Source organism: Acanthopagrus latus, chromosome 11, assembly GCF_904848185.1.
Source record: "Acanthopagrus latus isolate v.2019 chromosome 11, fAcaLat1.1, whole genome shotgun sequence".
Lineage (NCBI taxonomy): Eukaryota > Metazoa > Chordata > Actinopteri > Spariformes > Sparidae > Acanthopagrus > Acanthopagrus latus.
The window spans coordinates 25,053,954-25,077,627 of record NC_051049.1 but is presented as its reverse complement, the minus strand read 5'-3'; the positions used below and the strand labels follow the sequence as shown (position 1 = coordinate 25,077,627).

The 23,674-nt window shown below is 41.1% G+C and overlaps 1 protein-coding gene across 1 annotated transcript in view; it reads right to left on the bottom strand.

Annotated features, from left to right (window-relative positions):
• Window positions 1-379: 379 nt before the first annotated feature.
• The window catches only part of LOC119029256 (contactin-associated protein-like 4), a 117,895-nt gene continuing 94,600 nt past the window's right edge, over window positions 380-23,674 (bottom strand). Inside the window, exons 18-24 of the mRNA XM_037115967.1 lie at window positions 20,720-20,959; window positions 16,849-17,073; window positions 14,211-14,344; window positions 12,054-12,141; window positions 4,602-4,817; window positions 3,374-3,445; window positions 380-2,639 (exon numbers count right to left, since the gene is read on the bottom strand). Coding sequence (XP_036971862.1) covers window positions 2,443-2,639; window positions 3,374-3,445; window positions 4,602-4,817; window positions 12,054-12,141; window positions 14,211-14,344; window positions 16,849-17,073; window positions 20,720-20,959 — 1,172 coding nt within the window. The 3' untranslated portion in view covers window positions 380-2,442. The remainder of the gene's footprint in view (window positions 2,640-3,373; window positions 3,446-4,601; window positions 4,818-12,053; window positions 12,142-14,210; window positions 14,345-16,848; window positions 17,074-20,719; window positions 20,960-23,674) is intronic.

Genomic DNA, 23,674 nt, shown 5'->3' with positions numbered 1-23,674 from the left:
AAATATCCAATATTAATATTTGCATGGCTGGTTGCATCAGTCATGTCTAACTGTTAGCTTTTCTTCAATTCTTTCTATTACCTGATCTGTCTATTTCTTCGTGTCTATCTGTCAGGCAAACACAGGTAAATGCTTTAGCAAAAACACACAAAGTGTCTGCAGAGCAAATTCAGTGACAGTCTGTGTTTTGAGTCCTGAAAGTGTTTTGATGTCGGCAGCTCACTTCAACTGGCACAGGCTGGAAGTAAAAGATTTTTTAAAAAAGTGTCTTATCGTAAAGCTTTCATTTTCATCACGATATAAAAAAAGCACGGCGAGTAACATAAAAAGCTCCTCGACTAGCTCAGACACAAAGTGGGGAGGTTCAGGTTTTTTCGAGTGACTTTAATTTTGTATTTGTATGTACAGCGGGTGTAGAAATGATGTTCAGTTGTAACAGGAGGGTTTCAGTTGATTTAGTGACTGTGACATGGCTGAGCTCTTATGTGCAGATGTGAAAGACACATTTCAGTCCTCCGGTCAGCTGCATCCCTCTGCACACGTTTCGACACGTACTGTATGGCTCTGACATCTCACACATCACAGAAGGTTCATCATCCATGTAGAAAAAATGCTTTTTTTTTTTTTTTTTATATAAATTAACACGGAACGTCCAAAAGTCTCAAGTGGAACAAAGTTGTGTTTCCATCATCACATTAATGCTGCATGTCTCCTATTGTAACACTTTATATTAGGCTACTCATGTTAACCATTTCCTAGTCATTAATTAGCATGCATATTAGCAACATATTGGTTTCATATTAGTCATTATAAAGCGTGTCTGATTCAACTTCCACCTGTAAGATCCACCAGGCCTGACCGATGTACACACAGACGACTGCACAGAAGTACGGCGGCGCACATAATGAACAATCACATTTTGTCTCTCATCACTTTTTACTTAATCTAGTGTCAGTTGATACATGCTTGATAGAAGTCGTTGCAACCCATTGGTAGAGGCCTACTTTATTTATTTATTTATTTATTTTTTGTACATGTGCTGATCTGTAGGTCTGGGCGAAATTCAACATTTTATATCACCATATTGTCCTGCCCGAAACACACATGATGCACGTGCCATATGTCACAATGCATGATGTTATCATTGTTAGTTTTGGGTGTCAGCTTTTCTTACAACATGTATTTATAGTATTTTATTTCATTTCATTTTATGCTATTTTATTTAATGTTGATTAGTAGTGTGAACATTATAGCTATATAAAGGACTGACAGGTTGATATGCTGTCCCCTTCTTTACTTATAGTAACGTGTATTAGTATTATACATTAAGTGCAGCTAGTCTGTCACTGGTTCCCTTGGAAATAACACTGTAATAAATGATAATACAGTCAGGGAAGTTCCTCAGAAACACACAGCCGCTTGATGTGTTGCTTACGACAGCAAATAATGCAGCGTTTGATAATTTCTAATATCTGCCCAAGCCCGTTAATCTTTTGAATCAGCTGGTAGAGTAACTTGTGAAGTTCACAGACCTGGCATACAACATCGATTTGCAGTGGGTCTCCTTGTTTTCCTGACGAGATGTGCTGGGAGGCATTTCTGATCAGAAATTAACTTCATAAATAAATTCTATTCTGAAGTGACAAAACACAAAACCAGTGTGTTAAAAGTATGTTTGAACAAGTAGAACCTGTTTGGTTTTAAAACCGTCAAACTACTAGGAGCAACACTTCACTTCAGAAAGGATGACATAATCTGAGTTAGTTTTGTGTTTTGTTACATGAGAGTGTTCCTCAGGAAATTGTTTATTTTTTACCACCTGATAAAGCCCACACTGAGCGAAGCATATTAACAGTGTCAGGCCCTGATCACACAGAGACTCGCTGACACTGAAAAAAAACAAGACTTGCCACACAGGAGAGAAGTGCACGCTGAACACAGCGTACCAGAGAAAAACTAGGGTTCAGCTGGAGACGCGTTTCAACATCTTCCTTATTTACTGTCAATAAACAGTATTTAGGAGATTGTTGAGTGAAAATGCTTGATTGGCCATGTAGTTGTGTCATGCAGAATAAGGCATCAATAAATTATTTACAATGACCAATAAGGAGCCAACACGCTACTAAAATGCATGCTAATAAGCAACAGTTGATAAGCGTACCCCAATATAAAGTGCTCCCTTTCCTTTTAATAAATGACTTTAAACATTTCAATATGGCAGAGAAATATTGATACAAGCACACAAATTACCATTTACATTTGTAAATATTTACATCCGCAAAATGACAGCAGGAAGGAAATAAATAAGATTGTTCTGGTTTTTCACTTCACATCTTGTTGAGTCACTGGTAGCAGTGGCTAGCAGGGCTGTGTGTGTGTGTGTGTCTCTTGGTAAATCCTCCAGCTCTGTCCTGTCAGGTCAGCGGGAGGTCAGCGCTCCTCCTAGATGAAATACTCCTTTTGGTTTTCACTGGGAGCACTCTCACAGTCCGCCTGGCTGCTGAAGGGGAACTCGTGGCTGTCTTCGGGCTGAGCTGCTTTCACTTCCTGGGCTCGATACGTCTCTTTCCTGCTGCAGATGAATCTGGCCATTATCGCCAGTGCAGACACGGTGACGAAGATCACAACGGCGATCAACCCTGAAACAACACAGAACACAACACAGCTGCTGTACATGGGGTGTACGCTCTAACAACTGAGCTACCGGGGCACCTGGTGAAGGCAAAGACTGAAGATGAATGTCTGTCTAATATTAGAGCATCCAGTGACACTGTCTCCACTGCAGAACAGCATTCAAAACTGAGTGAGTATTGTTTAATCACTCTTCAACTTTCTGGCATTTCATCTCAATCTAAAATAGCACACAGGGGTCTGACTTCTAATACATCTTTTCTACTTTGTGATTTCCATTCTCCAGAGCTGGACTATATTCTGTTTCTTCAGAGTTTTATTGTAGGTATAAACAAATTCAAATTTATACAATATAATCAAAGCTTCTGGTTTCATTTGTTATTCGTAAAGCAAAGGAAATCTGCGAGACAAAATAGTGCTTGACAGAGTTGAATGCTGCATTAATGTGGTTTTAAAATAGAAATGCAAATCTAAAATCCTTTTGTCACTCATGTTTTCATGTGCTTCTTGAGTTAAGTGTGACTTTACTTCTCCTCATGGCCTCTTTTTTTCCACTTCAGCCTCCAAGATCAAAATTCTTTCCTCACTTGCATCAAGCTCCAAAACTGAGAATTTTTTCTTTCCCATCTTACTCATCTCTTTTCCCTGTACAATGTCAGACTGCTTTCTGGCTGCATCTTTCCAAGTACAAAGTTCTGAGTCGACTGTTTGTTCTTATTCACGGAGGGATGGACTGCATTACCTCCAATTAGAGCTGAGTCACTCCTGATGGCGTTGACTAAAGGTTGACCTGGATCCGCTGAGCTGGGCTGGTCTGTAGAGAAAAATACAGAAGAAAAAAAGAATCAGAAATGGTGTCCAGAATTCAAAGGGGAAAAGGTCAGCAGTCAAAGATACAGAGAAGAAAGATTGTGGGACAAACTTGGTGGAGGGGAACATATAACAATAAGTTAGGACCCTGAGTCCAAAAAAGGTTAGGACACTGTGTGTTCCATGTGTTAAAGTCCATGTACTAATCTCCTTTAAACAATCATGTGTTTCCCAAAGTGGTGACCTCTCCTCATCCTTGCTTGTGAATGACTGAGCCTTTCTTGGACAGCCCTTTTATACTCAGTCATGAATGTTTTGAAAGGGTCTTTATGGAGCATTTGACTACTTTCCCCATCTTTTGTGACCCCAGTCTCATCATGTTTTACAAGCAAGTTTTATACCTTGCAGGGGTAAATATTTGCAATAAAATCTTTGAAATAATTTTGTAGAAGTGGCAGGCAATCAGTGAAGACAGGCAAGGATGAAATTAATGTAAATAAAGTAATGCATTACAGTAATATATTTCTTTTAGCGGTAACGGCGTAATAAAGTTATGTATGTTCAACATATGGTTTCGGAAAAATATGACCCACAGAAGGGAACAAATGGAGAACATGAAGGGGCCCAGAACTGACCCTTGGTGAACTCCACAGGTAAGAGGCCGTGGCAAATAAGGTGCTGGTACCTAATTCATAATAAGAATATTAACAAAAATCAATGGAAGTTGATGAAGTAAAACACTGAACATATTTTCTTTATAATGTTCAGTTGATTATGTCAACATGGGCCAACAAATAATTAAATAATAATCTAAAAACTAAACACACTTTTTTTGACTGGGGAGGAGAAGGTAGAGTCAGTGAAAGAACCATCAGTCAGTGCAGAAAGTACTTGTTGAAAGCTTCAGCTCAGCCTCAAAGGACTTCACTGCAGTTGTCTGACTAATCTCATCTATTGTAGTATCATCACTCTGTCTGCTTACCGAGAAGGATGGTTAATGAGCCCATGAAGAAGTTTAATGAACAGCCCTAAGAATAATATTAAAGACACACCAGATGGATTCCCACGTTGGGAATGGGTGGGGTTGTTAACTAATGATATATACCCTGAACATAGTATAGTATAGTGTAGGAAGTAAGGTCTGAGTCTGTTCCTTGTACCTGATAAGGAGTGTGTGGTTTCTGCTGCGTAGGAATCGGCTGGGGAGGACGAACCACAGCTCGTCTGGACCAATGGGCCAGTGACAGTAACAGGGCTGTCGGGGTGCAGCAGAGCGGCTTTCAGAGGACTGATGGAGTTGAAGCGAACACCTGACAGACAGCCGGTGAACCCAAGAGAGGCCAACCCGGCCAGCTCAGCCTCCAACTCATCAGGCTCTGAGCACACACAGAGAAAAACACAGAGACAAGAAAGACTGAGCGACAAAGAGACCCATTTGTTATCAGCAAGTTCCAATTACACACTTAAAATACAGTAATGATAAATATTTATCTTGATGAGACCACAGTCTCGATGATAAGTGGTATCTATCTATGTCTAAATCATTTTAATATCCATTTTGACTTTACAGCAGAGGATTAACCAGCTGGAAATGAGTTTTCTGAACTCATTCCTCAAATAAAACACTGATAGATGACATAGAAAGGGAAAAAAAAGGAAAGATTCTGAATGCTAAGCCTGATATTTTGCAACTATTATTTGCACAATATTCATGTATGCAACCTACAATAATGTTAAGGTAATGGAAGTTTAGGCAACTGAAATAATTCGTGAAGGTTAAAGGTCCTATATTTTATGTCTTTTTTGAAGTCAACACCGTCATCAGCATTGGTGCTGTTTTGGATTAAGAGCAGCAGTCTTGCGGTATCTTTCAACCATCCTGACCAGCAGTACCATCTCAGGGGAGGAGAAGGTTGGGATAAGAGACATGCTAATTTAGCTTAGTTTTAAGGTTCCTCCTGGCTAATGTCAGAGACCTTTGTCAGAGACCTGTCTCCACCAAATCATCTCGGAACAAGGCTTTGCTCTAGAGAACAGATTCTGAGCCAGCAGGGCTCAGGACTAGAGCTGGAGGGGGAGAGGTGGAATCTGTTCATGACATCGAAGCTTGGTGCTCACACTCAGTCGAAGTGGATGGGCTATTTCCCCCATGTCAAACTTCTGATGCGTTGCATGTTTATGTATATTTGTACATAAATAACTGCATATATGTTCTTTAGTTTGTGTAGTATGATTGAGTTTTTGAATTTCTATTTCATTACTCAACTCTTTGTTGTATAGTGTTGAATGAATTACCTTAGTATCAAGTATTAAAGTTTCAAAATCCTAAGTCTACAGAACAATTCACAGCACATTTTAAGAAACTGTGAATTCAAACATGCCATCAGGACTCTCATAAGACTGTGATGTCACAACTATACAGTCACCGCCTCAGACATGCCCCCCAGCATGGTTGGCTGCAAAAAACACTGGCATAGCTACTGTGGAAACACACTCCCTGCTCAGTCCTGCAAGAGCACACCAATCACAGCAGGCTGGGCTGTTCTGGATAAGAGCCTTAAAGAGACAGGCAATAAAACAGGGCGTTCAGACACAGGGTTAACAAAGGAGCGGTAGCAATGAACAGTATGAGAGATATGTGTTTTTTGACCATTAAAACGTGAACATTTTCAAGAGGACACCCATTGCATCCATTTTTCACCAAGATCTTGTACTGATGATGGGAGAGTCGGGCAGCTGTGCAAAGCCTTCTCCAGCACATCCCAAAGATTCTTACTAGGGTTAAGGTCTGGACTCTGTGAAACCATGTGTGAAAATGATGTCTCATGAACCCTGAACCCCTGAACCACTTTTTTTTTTTTTTTTTACAGTTTGAGCCTGATAAATCGTGGCAATGTCATCTTGGAATATGCCCGAGCCATCAGGGAAGAAAAAAATGGATGGAAAAACCTGGTCATTCAGTATATTCAGGTAGTCAGCTGACCTCCATTTTGGGCTCATAACCTTGCTGAACATAGACCTGACCAACTGAATCAACCCCAGATCATAACAGGGTAAAATCTGGACTCATCAGGACCACATGACCTTTTTCCACTTGGCCAAAGATCAATTTTAATGACTTTTTTCCTGATTACCCTCTTCACATAGTATGTGTGGAAATGCTCTTAGCTTCACTATTAAATGTAATTTCCGTAGTTCTACTGTTGTTTTTTTACTATTTAATTTCACTGTTTAACTGTTTAAGTGATCTATGATCATGATCATTCAAGGTTTTTCCCAACCAGGATTCTTCCTCCAAGATGATAATTTGCCACTATCCTTCCAGGTATTAATAATGCAATGGACTGTTCTTAACCCAATTTTAGTAGTTTAAGTTATTTTCTTTGCTTGATGCAGACCAATAATTTGACCATTCCGAAACAGAGTAACATCTTTTCCATGACTACAAGATATATCTTCTAACATGGTTGTTTAATAAGTGAGAAGTGAGAAGTTGCTCACTGCATCAGTTAAATAACTTGTTGCCGGCTGAAACATATTAATCACTGCAGTAATTATCCAATGGAAGGCTCTTTCCTATTTTCTTAGTTAAATCGAGGTGGTGACTTCTTTTTTTTTTTGGCCAGGCACAGTTTATATAAATAAATAAATAAACACAACATGAGATATATAATTTAAAGACAAATTACTTCCCACTACTCAAGGGATCATGTTCAATTTCAGGCTTAATCAAAGCCCCATCAAACACACAGCAGATAAACAGCCCTCTCCAGCCAGGCCACACCACAGTGTCCCCATTCACATGGTGAAGAGTTGTCTCTCTTTGGTAATAACTTAGATGACTGCCAATGATGTGCTGTGTAATCAAATTCCACAGCAGGAATAATTGTAGTTTACACTGACATTTATAGCTGCTTGACACTTTATTTAGCACCTGCTGTCACGGACAGTGATGTTATGAGTACATAAGCCACAAGTGAGACGAGTTTTTGTTATGACAGGTGAGAGGCGATCCAGTGGGTGCCAGGAGTTTTACCTGTAAATACATTTTGAAAGCATATAAGCCACTGTTTATAAACCGATGCCACAAAGATGGGAAAGGCACATTTTGTTGGCTCACGGTCTTCATCTTTAACCAAAGTCTTCATTTAAAATATTTGAAAACTTACCCTCAAAAACTGTTATGAACTGATGCTACACATGGTCCCCAGATGATGAATATTAAACCCTAATAACCTTAAACATTTTTTCTTTCACAAAATTTATAAAAACTGCAATTGGACATTAGAATTATAATAATATAAAAGGTAGACTACCATGAAATTTGCTCAGCATATTTATGCTCCAAAGGGAATTAATCCTTTGGATTTTAATGACCCAACTGCTTCCCCTCCAGCAGTGAGACTCTAAAATTAGAAAAGTAGCTGTTATGTAGTTTGTTCCACCTGGTACTTTCATATTGTAGTATGCAATTAACATTTCGGTCTTGGATGGTGTGGCTCTAGACTCGTTCCTTGCCAGCTATTTATCAATAGTGCTACACACTGTGTTTTAAAGCAGGTTTTGGTCTAAATGTCCACTAAGAAAGAGAAGGTGCCAATCTCTTTACTCAAAGGACTGTGCAACATGTATATGTACTGTGACATGAACACAGGAGAACATAACTTGTTTTATTTTGATGCCTAAATGCTTCATATGAAATATTCCCATCTGTATGCACTGAGCAGCCTGCAAGATGGGGGTGAATTATAGAAATAGGCAAAAAAATTAATGACAGAACAGATCTAAGTAACAAATTGTCTCACACTGCATTAGAGTTTATTTTTTTCTCCACTGTTTAAAACGAGACAGTTTATCGCAACCTTTCATCATCTTCTTTCTAATAAATAAAAGCGTGTGCAGGCAGGGGAGTTTGTCTCTTAATGAGAAAACAAATTAATAGACATGTTTTGATGGCAGGAGATGACACAATAGATCATTAGTTCCATGTAAGTTTCATGTCTGTAATTTTGTTGCAGCAACTTTACAAAAGTAACGTTAACTTCTTAATCCAATCAGTTTTAAACACATGTCAAAATCATATTCAAGACAAATTGATTTATTATACTATTATTATGTTTATCTATTTTCAACTTTTTAAGGCTCCCAGAATCACACTGATTGTGATGAAGGAATTAATATAACATTCAGAACCAAACAATTGAAATCAAGCACATAAGGCCCAAGAATGTGGAGTCCCAATACAGGATGATGTAAAATTTCTGTTCTTATTTCTTATACGGATGAATCACCAGCATTAGTGCTGAATATAGTCCGTGTCTCCTTCACTAAGAAGGATTTGGATGATTGTGGGAGCTGTCACACCCCACACTGACAGCACTGGCCTCGTATCCATGAACTGAAGATTACTGTCCACCTCCGCCCAGCTGCTGCTTTTTACCTCCACCTCTCTGCGTGTCACTGTCTCACCCTGCCTCTCACTTCATCATTACTCTCCCTCTCTCTCTCTGTGAGCCTCTCGGTCTCTCCATTCTTTCCTGCTCCATTAGTTAGGCTGATGGATGACAGCACTGGCAGGGAGTGACAGTATATCAACTGTCTTGTGGCCTCTCTGATACTGATATGACTGCCGGAGTCCTCTGGCTCAGCTGAGGGAAGGCTGGGTTACGTACTAACATGGCCTGGGTGAACACACAGAAAAAAGTTTGAACTAAAAACAGCATCAATTTTGACTCTTCACTGTTTGTTACATGGGATGTGTAGAACCTAGACAGCTATTTTGTTTTTCAAGGTCACAACTCTGGTGATTTTTAAGGAAATATTCCAGTAATTATATAGAAAGAAATAATATGGAACATTAAATCACTGCTGTGGGGCAAAAAAATCGCTTATCCTCTCAGCTGAGGGTTTGGACATTCAATAGATTTTATAGACTACTGATTCTTAGTTTCTATAAGGGGGAGAAAAAAAAACCCCTCTCATTTCAGTTTTAAAGATGTGCCATTTTTGAAGATGTGCAAGAGCGGTTCAGCATTCTGCTCTCTTCAGAAACACGCATCGAGCAAAGCCATGTCCGGTACACACTGCCAACAAAAACTCCTCATGCTTTGGCCACACTACACGACTTTAGGAGTCATCAGAGCGCTGCCGTGCTGTTACACTACACAACTTTCTGTCTTGTATTGGGAGTTCTACCATTGTTGCAGTTTCAATGCCACCTGACTGATCAGCAACAGACATGACAAGATCAACAAAGCGAGACACTGCATAAGAATGACGCCACCCGAGCAGCTCCAGTTGTTCATTCGCTGATTTGCAGCACTGATCATATCGTGGATCAGCAAAGAGGACACGGTTACATGCAGAAAAGCTTTTGCTTGTGTGTTCTGTCAAAAAAACAAACAATATTGTAAAGGAAGAAGTTGAGGGCAACCACTTCACACAGAGCTGGATCTCAGTGAAGGGCACTTTTCTGATTTCTGAAAACTTAAGCAAGTCCGAGGTAGACTGGAGCGCATGGATTATAACTTAATCAGAGCGTAACATATTGACGCCATGTGCATCATCATCAGAGACTCACATCTTCTTCAATAACCTCCCCTAAATGGGACCCTAACCTAGCACAGACTGGAGAAAGGGGGAAGGAGCAATCAATTAGAAGTGGAAGGAATTCATAGTTCACTTGTACAGATAGAATTCACACATTTGCTGATGGTATTTATGATAATCTGTGTTGTTTGACTCTGATGAAGACGCACATGGCATGGAAACCTAGCCTTTTAATAAAAGTATATGGTCTGAATCCCTGAGCTCCAGCCTACCTTGTTCCCCAAGTTTTTCCCCGTCAGGAGCTACAGGTCAATATTGTGCCAGCTCCATACACATAGTTGCATGATAAAATCGGTTTCAGAGATACTGCAGGTGACAGCAAAGGAGAAAGCAGAGGGGGTTCTGCTTTCATTAATGGCTCCCCAATCCATCTGCGACTCTACCAGATATTTAGCCAGCAGACATCAGAGACACATCTGCCGGCTGTCCCAGAGCGCCTGTGCAACACGCGCTGATCTGCCTCTGATCTGGGCCTTTTATGTCGACGATCTTCAAAAAGCGAGTGGGAGCTCACGGCTACAACTTAGCTTAAAGTTTGCATGAAGTCAAAATTGCTTTTTCAGTATTTTTCAACTATGTCTTGCTCCATATCTCACCTATACTCCAGTATTAGGTCAGTGCCATTCTAAAGGTACCTTTAATGGTAGAGTTTGAACATTTGTGGAAAATCATTAAAAATGTTGACTCATCCTGCACTCGGGGGCAGTAATAATTGTTCGTCTACTGCATCCTTTTGTTATTTTATGACGCTGCCATGAATGTATCGGCAAATAGAAGAACCAGAGGAGTGTGTTGCGAGCGACTGTGCAAAAATACAACTTTATTCAGTAATTTAAGTGAAACTTGGTCATGATTTATGGAGAAAATATTTTCCGTTTCTCTCTTTTCTGCCCTCAGGCTGATCTGCCTACAGAAGATCTGGACAGATAGCTTTCCTTGTTGCTAAAGTAACTGCTAACAAACTGATAACCAACTGCCTCTCAATGACAGCTCCAAACCGGGGCCATACATGATATACCAATGATGGAGGCCAGTTGGAGTACCTAGGTGATTTATAGTCATCTGGTTGACAATCACGTTTAGCTTCGTTGCCAAAGGAAACACTAACTGGTGCTAAATATAGTTAACTGTCGTAAGCTCAGTAAACGGTCCTTGCTGAAAAAAACACCTCCGTACTGTATTCCCTCCATCAGACTAACCTCCATTGTCTCAAAGGCGTGGAGTAGGACGTAACATACATTGCGTACTATTGGCTGTTTTTTCAGGATGTATGTCTGCTACAAAGTCTTTACTATTTAGGAGGAGCCTGATGAGGACAGATCAGTCCTGTAGAGGACGACGGGAGTGATGTGAAAGTGAAATGTTCTGTCAGACGGAGAGAGGGTAAACTGTACCGTCTGACTTCCTGGTTTAGTTTGACCCTAGCTTCTCAGCAGCTGAGGCTTATTGGTTGTTATGCTGAATCGCAAGGTGCTGACTCCAATCTTCTAAGTCATTTGTTCTTTTCAATCTCTCCTCATTACCATACAAAGTGAAGGACCTTTTCTAAAGTTATTACCATTACAGCTGTCTGAAGCCTGGCCTCAGCCAGACAGACATAAAGACTGTATTACTCACTGCTTCGATAACACAGATAAAAGTTCACCAACACGTACTGTATTTTACCTCCCCATATGGCTCTAAAATGCATCGAATACCTCACAACAATGGCTTAAGTGGGTGTCTCCACCTTTAGTAATTTCTCGGGCTGTTCGTATTTCACATCTCCACAGTAGAGTGCTGTGTTTGTGACTATTTGAATATGGATGTCAACTTGTTTTTTAAAAAGCACCACAGCTGTTTCTCAGACTGCAGATTTCCCTCTGGACCACCCGACCCGATGAATAGAAAACAGCAGAAAGCCTCCGCACAGCGATTTGTCGCATGAGGCCAAACATCTCAGTGCTGTTATTCAAATGAGTCTGTCTAAGTGCTGGAGTCTGCACTAAAAGAGTCCCACTTACCCTGCACTCTGCCCAGGACGAGCGATTTGATGCTGTTGAATTCAACATCAGATGTCAAGTTGAAGTCCTCTCTGGCATCCTGGTCAATCTGAAAGATAATGTATGTCACAACTGAGAAGGCAAAAGCGAAGCAGATAGAAAGCAAAGACACTGACAAACAGTGGAGGAGAGATGATTCTATTGTAAAAGGAGATATTTGGAACTTCTCTGTTGCGCTTGTCTTTAGTCTATGTTAGCAGACTCCATTTCCACACTAACACTACTCTCTGCTGGAGGTGAGAAGATGAGGCACTTGAGAACTAGCATAGAGCGCGACAGTCTTTTACAAAGAAATACTCAGTCCAGTGGCATTAAACAAATTCAGCAATAGAGTTGCCACCCGCCCCATTTTTCCCAGAATTGTTTTTTTCATCAGCTGTCCCAGGAAAATATAAATCTCTCCCGGCACAATTTGTCCTGTTTTTTGGGGGAAAATGTAAAACCTTAATTTGGTTTCCTTCGTTCTTTAGTCAAGAAGGGTTCCCATCAAAAATGTTCCTGCTTTCTTCCCGTTTATAGTCTACTAATAGTATACTATTTACAATCCTGACAAGGCGAAACTTTGAAGTTTGAATGGGTACGGCTGATCCAGGGAGACTGTTTTTCTGCCACATACATTTTGTGTGTGGTCTCTGTAAAATGCATTGGAAATCAATGCAAAAAAAAAACAAAAAACAAAAAACACGAAGGTGTTGTATCAAACAAACAAAAACATGCAGCCATCACAACTTTGTGTGTGTGTGTGTGTGTGTGTATGCATTTACCTCATCCCAAGAGTTTATGATTGTTTTTCCAGTTGTGTTAATACAACAAATTGTTTATTATTCTCTTCATGAATAAATGTATTAACACATGATTTCCCCCCCAACAGCATTTGGTTGAGTGCCTCCTTTTTCCACAAATCCAAGGTGGCAACCCTATTCAGCAAACTGTCCACCGGCTTGTAGAGGCAAATGAGGGAGATGGGGAAGATCTGATTTTTCACGTCATGTTGCAATCCATTCATATATGGCCAATAAAGAAGTGATCAATACATGTTGATTGAAACAAATTTCTGCTCTCAGAAGAAACTTTGACAACTGTCTGCAGAGAAGCCAGCAGTCAAAAAAAAAAGCTAGCTGGAGGCTCGACCTCTGGAGGTCTGACCTGCAGGTTCAAATGGGACACCAATAAACCTGCGGCGGTTCAAAGTTGCTGAGTAAGGAAGTTTAAGTGGTGCAGGTTGCGATACCTCAGAGTCAGACACAACAGAGAAGTTGTAATGAACTGTTTGCACAGAGCAAGATTTGGGCTTGAGTGAATCATTAATCAATATGTGCTAATGACCACAGTGAAACTAAAGTGGAACCACAGAACACAGAGAAGTAAAAAGTAGCCTGAGAACAGAGAGGAGATTTTTTTTCACAAGGTTTTCCAAACGTTTTTCTTGTGGTGAGAGCTGCCTCCGGACATTCTGCTGCCCGAGGCAAGATTATTCTCCGGCACCCTGAGGGGCTTTGTCTTTTCATTACAATTTATTACAATTAACGATCCATTACATTATAATTTGAAGATGATTTGCTCTCTGATGCTCACTGTCACTCCACTGATTACAAGCGATGGCTGCTGTGTTCTGTGGCTCTGAGGGTGACTCGCTCAACCGCCGCGGTCAGTGTTTTAATAAAGCTAAGAGGGACATTTCTGACAGCCATCATTCAGGGATGACTGATATCTATAGTAAGATTAATCAAAGTGCCCGGATTGGTTGACTTATCTCCATTTCATCGTGTAGATTGTTGTTTGTCATTTCATATTTTGTTGCAGGTGACTCAAGGTTAAGACGCACCAGTGCTCAAAGTTTCCCGTTCATGAGCATCGTCCCAGCTTGTATCACATTATATTATGAAAACACGTGACAAAAGACAGCTGGGTATTCACACCCCTGTGTACAAGATTTCTTTGCAGTCTGAGCACTAGCGGGTGAATTGGACGTCAGTATGACGGACCTTTCACAGGGAAATCTGGCAAGTTAATGACAAAAGATTTCCTCCTACTCTTCGGTTCACAGTGTCTATATCAAAACACGCCCCTCTTGTTGTAGTCGCCTGCCACAGTGTGGATCATGCTTGGTGTCTTTACCTGAACGGAGACAGTGTCTGCCAGTCTCCCGATGGTCACTGTGTGCAGGCGTCCATCAGCCAAGTTGGTGACTCTGCTCCACAGCACCTCCACATCTCTGCTGCTGTGCAGCTTGTACCTCAGTTCCAGCTCGTCTGCGTGGACACAAAACAACAAAACAGTCTTACTCCTGACTGTAAGCACACGCAGAATCAAAGAGTGATAGAGCTTTAATTGTTCCAAAGGTCCAATTTGATGGGAAGTGCAGGCAGATGTCACTGAATGAAAAAAACTCTCATAAATAGACAAATACAGATTTAACAAAGTAGAGCTATATAAGCACTGCCATTAGTTATAAAAATACAAGATAATCACATTTTGTCTCTGATTGGTATGAGCCTGGGCTCAACAATGAAGACTGCCCGATAAAATATTCTGGAGAGCAGGGAACTGCATGTCTTAAAAGGCTGATTCAGTCTGTTATCAGAAAAATTACAATCCATATGGCTAATGAGAACTCATTTCACATCTGACAGGTTAAGTCAAATATTCACTAATATTCCAGGTACCTGTCTGAAGTGCAGAGCATAAAAGAGTACTTCAATTCATTGTATATGGGAGTTGACAATGTTATAGCAGTTTTGGAAGACTGTAGTTAAATGTATAAGCCTTAAAGTGAAACTCTCGCCAAAATCCAACTTTATTTGTGAATGTATAATGAGTCAAACGTTCGCATAAAAGCATGAATACGATGAAAGAGGCACTTATAACATTTACGGTTGCCAACCGTCTGTTGAAAAATGGAATTGTCCCATATTTAGAAACAAAGACAAGGTCTTTAAAATGTCAATGGAATCAATGAAATACAGGCACTTTTATATGAAAATATACGGTAATCTCATTGCCAGCCCTCTCCTGCTCTGTGACCAATGAGCTGCCAGCACACTCACACACGAGAATAACAATGCAGGATCCAGCTCTTCTCATTGGTCGAGGTACTGTTGCTAGCAAGAAGATACCGGAAGACAAGAGACTGGGGCAACTGGGAAAACAAAGCAGTGTGGGACTAGTGTCTCTTATTTATTTTTGAGGGAGTTGGCAACCCTACATGACAACGGCTAGCGGAACAAGCTACTGCTAATGTGAGTTGTCCAAAAACTCACTTTTTAGTAAACTCTGTGTACACAAACAATTATTATTATTATTATTATTATTATTCTGCCAGGTCTGTTTATGTTTAATGTGTTCAATTCAAGAGAAGAAAAAGGATCGCACAATTGCCCAATGCAAGTAAATTGCCACATCAGTTAACAGTGTTGTTTTCTGGAGATGAAAGTAGTGTTAGCTGAGGAGAGTGTGTGGAACTTTCCAAACATGTCAAAGGTTTAAGATCCAAGACAAATCAGAACTAGTCTTTGATCAATATTGAGCACTTAAGCCAATTTACTCAAAAATTGTCCCCAGTTTTTCGAAGACAAAAGGAGGAAAATTTGATCCACATATCTGATGTTCCACAATGACTTAAGGAGCTGCAAACCATTCAGCGCTGTTAGGATTAGTGGTTTTATCTCTATGAACAACAATCTCAAACAATATCAGTGATAGAAAATTAATTCCCCAATTTTTAACAGCGGTATTCTTCATGAATTCCACGTCGCTGAGATAATTTCAATGCTCCGAGATGTCTGCAGACTTTATAGATGAGCAGTAATGATCGAAAATAATCTTCTCTTAATAATCCAAACACATAATACTTAGTGCCCTTTCCAATTTTTTTTCTAATTATGACTCAGTATGCTAGCTCTTTTTTTCAAACACAGACTAATAGGGAGCAGTTGCCCTATCGTAAGAGTGGATCTTAATAATGAAAACAGTCTTGCAGGGGGCACGGGGTTGTCTCAGGCGAGTAAAGTTTCTTTGTGTGCAGCAGCTGAGGCTCCTGCTAACTGCAGCAGCCAAAGAGAGAAACATGAGAAAAAACCTTCTCAAGGCATCCAAAAGAAACCTCTCTCTGGGATTATGTGAGACGCTACAGAAAGATGGCCGATACCTGATGACGGCGTGATCAAGTATTATAAACCTGCTGTCCCTCGCTTTCTCTCAGTCAGTCCAAATGCTGACAGTTGTGCTCACCGACTCACTTCTCTCTAGTTTTTTGCCATCGTCACAATGTGTCGTGTTCAAAACTACAAAAGAAACCTCCAAAAGATGAACTCTACCTCGCTTTATAATTAAAATACAGCTCCATTCACAAAATTACAGTCGCTGGATAATGGCAAATCCTATTACGCTGTGCAGGAATGCTGGAATTGCTCCCTGCCAGCTGGAGCTGTGTGGAGCTCCGCAGCGAGGCGAGTGATGAAAATTTGAACACAATAAATAATCACAATGGCGAGGCCGAGGGAAGAAAGAACCCCGCTGGAAACAGAATTATCATTTAATAGTAACCATGCCCAGTGTTTTCTTTGAACCTGAGACTGTGCATAACAATTAGCTTCGCGGGGGAGGAGAGGAGAGGAGAGGAGGGGAGAGGAGAGGAGAGGAGGGGAGGGGAGAGGAGAGGAGAGGAGAGGAGAGGAGAGGAGAGGAGAGGAGAGGAGAGGAGGGGAGGGGAGAGGAGAGGAGGGGAGAGGAGAGGAGTCAGTTTTGTCATCCTCACCATGCTGGTTGACGAGCAGAGCCAGGTACTCCCTGTAGAACGAGCTGATGTAGAGCAGCAGAGCAGGACTCTGACTGGTCCTGAAGCTCAGGGAGATGTTCTCTCCTCGCAGAGTCGTATCAGAGTAGATGGAGGAAGGCAAGACGCTGCTGTTCCTGCTCAGTTCATAGGGCTCCTTGAGGGTGTAGGTGATGGACGTGGTCGACATAAAGCTGGCTGAAACCTCTGAAAGCGAGAAGATAACAGCACTGGGACGTGTCAGAGATTGATTTTCCACCGTTTCCACCATGTATTAAGTCCTTTAAAGACAGAACTTTTTCACCGCCTTCCAAGATACCAGCTGCTGGATCAAGAAGTTACAAGCCTTATAATACAGCAGGGATTCATACTTATCCTCATGAATGCATAATATGAAATGTATTTCCCAATTTTATACTGCGCAAAGATAATATCAAAGCTCGGAGGTGTCTGGGGAATAAAGCTGACTGAAACCTCCAAAAGTTAGAGAGCTGCAGTTTTGGGGAAAAGGACACATTGTCAAAATTACTTTCGTTGTTTGTTTTAAATGTTGAATGCTCTGAAAATGTCATGGGTTTTCACAGTTGAAATAAGATCACCAGATATTATTGGCATTTCTTTAACGTGAGCTCTGTATGCAACAAACCACTGGAAAAGCATACAGCACTATCTAATCTGTGGCCAGGGTACTTTTAGTCCATATTTGTGAACTGAGGATTTAGTTTGACTTTTTAAAAACACATGTGCTTTCTTGATGGTAAGCTTGACAGTGATCTCGTATCTCTTTAATATCGAGCTTTTGTTATGATTGATGCTCAGACAGAAACTCCACCAGTGTTGTGTGGCATCTGTTTCTCGGCGAGGCACAAGGATTTCCAGTTCAAGTTGTCCGGCAACCTCAAGGGTGAGAAAGAAAACTGTGACAGGCCAAGAAATGGTCCTGACATGATAATAATGTTAAAACACAAATGGACTTTTTTAGCCTTCGGTCTTCATATGGATTGAAAAAGAAAATAATAAGTGAGCTTTGGAGGTGCTAGCAGGTGGATCTTGTCACCTTTGGACAGAGCCAAACAAGCTTTCCACCCCTCTTTCCAGTCTCTGTTCTGAGGTAAGCTAAGGTGGTATTAATATCCATATTGTGGCGATTTTATAGGGATAACTATTGGTTCTACTTGTTGACAATGAGATTTTTGATAAATAATTTCAGTAAAATTGACATAATGACTAAGTGGGTAGGTAGATCATTAAGCACACAGCATGTGTATTTGTGCAGCCGTGACTCAGTCAAACATTATGATGACTTTTGACACCTCCCAACAAGCCCTTGATGCATCACATGGCGGACGCGATGGCGTGGAGGGCTTGAAGAGTCCTTTAAGATAATCTCAGTGCTTGACCTTCTGCACAGAATGGGCTCATTATGACTCTCTCAGAACGAGTGTCGATAGGCCAAAGGGTGCAGACAGTGAGCGAGACAGACAGTCAGGGTCGGTCGTCTAACATCTGCTGAAGGATCTGAACTGAAAGAACTGAAAGATCCACTTACACAAGCTGTCTACTCTCTATCTCCTCATTAAAGCACCAGGGCATGATGGGTCATCATAACGTTTTTTTTTAAGGCTTCAACCCGAACCTGTCGACTTGCTAACAAATCAAAACTTGTTGCAGCATTTCAAGTCCTGTTGTTGTAGTTTTTACTCTGGTTGTTTGTGTGAATATTAGAAACTTCTGGATATCTGAAATATGAGTTGGTAACTGACTGTTCGTGACACCCCTAAGCAATTTAGGCCCTGCTGTAACAGGGCGCGGGCCACACTTAGCAGCTCTGTTCTGCTCTGTTACATTCGGGGAAATTTACATTCCAGTCTCCCCGACCAACCCAGTTAATGTTACAGGAAATACTTTTAATAATCAGGAAAGAGAATAAGTCACCCCACTGACGTGAATCGCTGGCTTTTTCCCTGCCCCTCAGAATTCTATGCAGGTCACCGTCCTGTGTTTGTCAGCCTCTTGATGGTGACTGACATCGGTGTGACCGCTGTGATGGACAGGGAAAATTGATGCGGCAGATTTTTCTCAAACAGTATGCCACTTTCTTTTATAAATGTCTGTAAGAAACGGAAGATTAATACAGAAATCTCTTCTAACGATGTCTTGAATTTGCACAATTTCTTCCTCTTGTCCATTTCTCTGTCTGTATCTCATCCACTGAGGATGATGAGGCTCACCAGGACAGTTGACCGCAACCTGTGCACCACCAGAAACAGGTTGTGAAGACTAAAAATGGAAAAAGGTGTGAAGTTTTGGCATGAACCAGGAGAAACTTGTAACCATGGGAGGAAACTGGGAGATGGCGACTGAAAACAGGCAGTCGGTTGGCAAGTGTGGCAAGTGAACTGTGTGTAGCCTTTATTTCCACAAACCAACAAAAGACGGTGAGTCAGATGAAATGGCTCGATGTACGGAATAACACAAAGACACATTTCCTGTGCCAGGGCTTTCACATACCATCGCAGTGGATGGTGGCGTTCCTGACGTAGGTGAGCTATTCCCCTGCGAGTCTGACTAATGCAACACTGCTGCTGACTGCCATATCTGAGTGGCAAACACATCTCTTCCTTTGTTTGGAGAGCCTCTGAATGGGCCGCAGCTGGCAAAATAAATGCAATAAGAAGCAGGAGAACTCCCTGCTGCTCAAATCAAACGGTCATGAGCCTAATATTACCGTGAACTGATACCAGATGACAGAAATATGATGAAATCACTGTTTAGCTGGAAAGGAAACGCAGGTGTGGGTGCAATACAACATGAATTGAATATTGAGCGACAAGGAAAATGCACCATGAGTTACTTCTAAAATGTTTAATCGTATTACAGTTGTCTTGTAATTAAAGTATAGGAATACTATACAGGCCTTATAATTAAAGATATTTAAAGGTTTTTAATAACTGACATTTGGAATATTCATACTGAAGAGCAACTATTTGCCATGTAAAGTTAACCTGAACAAACATAATATCAGCTTCTGTGTTCTTTGTTTTGGGCATGCGAGTCCCTCTCTGTCAGTCTGTCAACATGGCGGCCTGATAAGCAGTGAGCAATTTGTGTTCAGGCGCTGCTTTTCTCTTTTTTTCCCCCAGCTTAACTGAGTGAATGATGCACGTGTTCATGTCGGTCTGAGATGCCAGCGCTTTGGTTAAATATGTAGTCGCAGTGAACGTCGCATGTTTCACCTTTAAATTACAGTTTCAGCATAAATATTATCATTAAAACCCTCAAAAGCTGTTAAGACCCCTCTTAGTAATTATTTACCCCGCGAATGAAGTCTGGAGCAGTTTTATGGCGTCTGCCTTCCTCAGACATAAACCCATGATAAACTCCATGCTAAATTATTCAGAGGGAAATTAAATTGTCAAGGCAATGGTGGGGATGAAAAACTAAGATAATCAACTGAGCCAATTTGAATTTGGAAGAGAGACTCCTTTTTATTTTCAAGCTGATATCGCACCATGTTCTTCTCTGATTTCATCGACCAGTGCGTGTATCGGTCTGTCAAATATAATTGGAGCTGTCCGGAGGCTTCAAATGTTGAGTCAACTCATAGCTTTACAGATTTGATATAATGTTTTTTTTTTGTTTTGTTTTGTTTTTTTAGCCATAAAGTTCATGTTATCATTAGCTTAGAAAACCTTCATGATTTGCAAGAGTGGAAACATTCACATATCTGTCCTTTATTGGGACTGAAATGTTTTCATTTCTTTGGGAGACAGAAAATTAATAATATAAGAGCTCTAGTCTTTCGTTCTGTGTATTTACAGGCAGGAGGTCTCTAGTGAGTATGTGAACGTACCTTCATGACAAAAGGATCCTGTGAAGGCTGACTGGCCACAGTCGCATGAGAAACCACTGGCTCTCTCCACGCAGCGGCCCTGGTTCTGGCAGAGTGACCCGTAGCTGCTGCAGTGGCCCGGGCACCCAGGACGGACGCCCGGGGTGATCTTCGCCCTCTCCTCCAGGTCCAGAGTGACGCCATTCAGCTGAAGAGAACGAATGCAGCCCAGGAAGCCCTTCTGTCTCGACGCAGTGCCTCCTGCCAACGAAAAAAATAAATACTGTGCCCATGACACATTACTGGCCCAACAAACATTGTAATGTCCGTTGTCTGAATGTCCAATCACGATGACCCGTTACAGTTACAAAAATGAAAGTTGTGCAGACGTCTGGAATGTTGCCTGGGGGTCCTTGTTGAGACATTTACACAGGGTGCACTCAGCAGCTTTATAAATGTATAAAAATGATATACCAATGTCATCACACTGGACACAAATCCCTCTCCTGAGTCTCCTGAGACCCGTGCTTCACTCACTCATCCACCAAAACTTCTTTTGTATGCAGTTTTGTCACGACATCACCTGAAATCAAACCTCTCCCGCACGTGATCAAAGACAACTTCGATAAAGACTGTAAGATTTAAGAATTTTGATTGAAAACAAACAAACAAAGACAACTGAATTGATCAAAAATATGTGAAGAAATAACGGTTGCAATATCTCTGTATGGTGTTACAGAGATACCTGTTAAAGTCAGAGAGCTACCAGCCTGTCCCATCTCAGTCAAAAGCTTCCGTGCAAGTGTGTGCAACTTTGTGTCCAGGCTGCTAGCTGCAAGGCTAACTGAGCTAACTAGCTGACTGCCTCTACAGTAAGCAGCAGTTTGTGATTACTCTAGTGACGTGGTTTGCCCTCAATTTTCTTTGCAAATGAATCCAACAGACGGCCAATTCTTACATAGTGCACCTTTAAAGACGCTGCGTTGTCTTTGTTTCAGCTAATGTCTAATGTCTGTTTTGCAGTTAGCAATCCCCTCCCTCCTCTCTACATCACCACATGAACGCACAGCGGTAATCGCCAGACAAAGCAGCTAATGTCAATAAAACGTCGTTCAATTCACAAAAAAACAAAAACAAAGATACATGCATAAGTCTTCTTTTTCATTCAAAATAATATGATCAGTATTTCCTGGTTTGTAAGAGACGGTCTAACTAATATTGGCGATGGACAGAATGTCACCATCTGGATGTCTGAGAGGGACCATTTTTAGTCAGTAACACAATCAGTGCTAAAAGCCTGCAAAGTCCTCTTCTGTTCAAGAGTCCTTGTTATGTTCCTCTTATCGTCTTCTTTCTTTTAGATAATAGATTCAGTAATCACTCCTTTAAAAGCTTGTACAAGGCTTTCATGATGAGGCTGAATGAAAAAATAATTTGAAAAGAAAAGAAGTTTAAGCTCAACTGTAAATCAGCCACGTATTGAACAGAGTGCCGGGGCCAACCGCACCATGATCAGCTACACAAATGTGAGAGACGCAGAGGTCGAATCACTGGATTATAGCGTAACTTTTGATTGAGTGAAAAAGTCTCGTAAGCCAGCCCAAAGCAATTTTACCTGCCCAATAAAATAGGGAGCAACCCAATTTGGCAGAAAATCGACCATTCTGGCAACAATAGTCACCCTCCTCCTCTCATTCTGTCTCTGAATGACTGTAAATCAATGATTTTTTTTTTTGTCTTCTCTGCAGTAAATGATGATTGACAACCACATGTTTCCACTGCAGCACAACACGACCATGTCGGCCCTGCAGGGCGACGAGACACTGACACCGCTATCATATCACTGCGCTGGCTGTTGATTGGCTAACTGCATGGCTGATGAGCCATCTGGTGTCTGAAATTCATCCCTTCCACTAACAGGCGAGAGGCAAAAGCATCTCTTCCTCCTTTCACCTGACAATTATCATTGTAATATACTGCAGCGACCTCACACTGTTCACAGAGTTTAGACTTGGCAGAATTACATTTCTCCCGGAGTTCCAAGCTGGCGACGTCTTATTTCATATGCACGTTTGGCAGTTATTATTTTTCTCACAGACCGGAATTGGCAGGGTGTTACTCTCACAGTTTGAGTCTGGAAAGGCTTCAAATGTTCAGCCAGAGCAGCTTTTCATACCGCTGTATCACAAACCTGTGTGAGGTCTCCGCCTGCCACACGAGTTATAGAACAAAGACATCACATTACGAGCACAAAAGAAAATTAATTCAAAACTCTCCAAATAACTCAATTAGGAAGAGTTTGATTACACTGAATTAAGCTCATGCACAGTAAACTTCTGTTAAATGATGATTTAACCAGCAGAAGCTAGAATGCGTCTAGAAAACACTGCTTGTGACTGCAGAAAGAAAATCAAATCAAAGTGTAATTTGGCTTAAAGAGCAATGACAGAGTCCTGAGGGAGTGAACCCTCTGACCGAGACAGAGAAAGAACAGGAGCTGCCAGAGAAAGAAGTCCTGCAGGAGTCAAAAGAAAAACGCTGGGAGAATGTCAGACACTGTGCCAGCCTCAGAGCCTCACGTCATTTAAAATAATATTAGAGATGGAAAGAGTAATACAACATTCAGTACAATCATAATAACATAAGAACATCTTCAGGCCACACATTTAAGTGCATTTTAACATACACACTAGCAAAACAACATCTGGCCACAGTCCTGTAGTCTAATCCATCCATGTATTCATACAGATGGACATTTGCAGCCATTGTGCACAAATGTTCACCAATAATAAATATGCAGCCGCCTTCCTTAGTGTGGAGTTACTAGAAGCAGCCAGAGAAGAGGACAACATTCAGATATTCTAGACAAAAATGAGAGAAAATAAAAAGAAAGAAGGCTGTGCAGGTATTATTAAGACAGAGAATGGGAATTTGGAATCACACAGTGGGAGACTCTCCGCCTCTCTGACGCCTCAT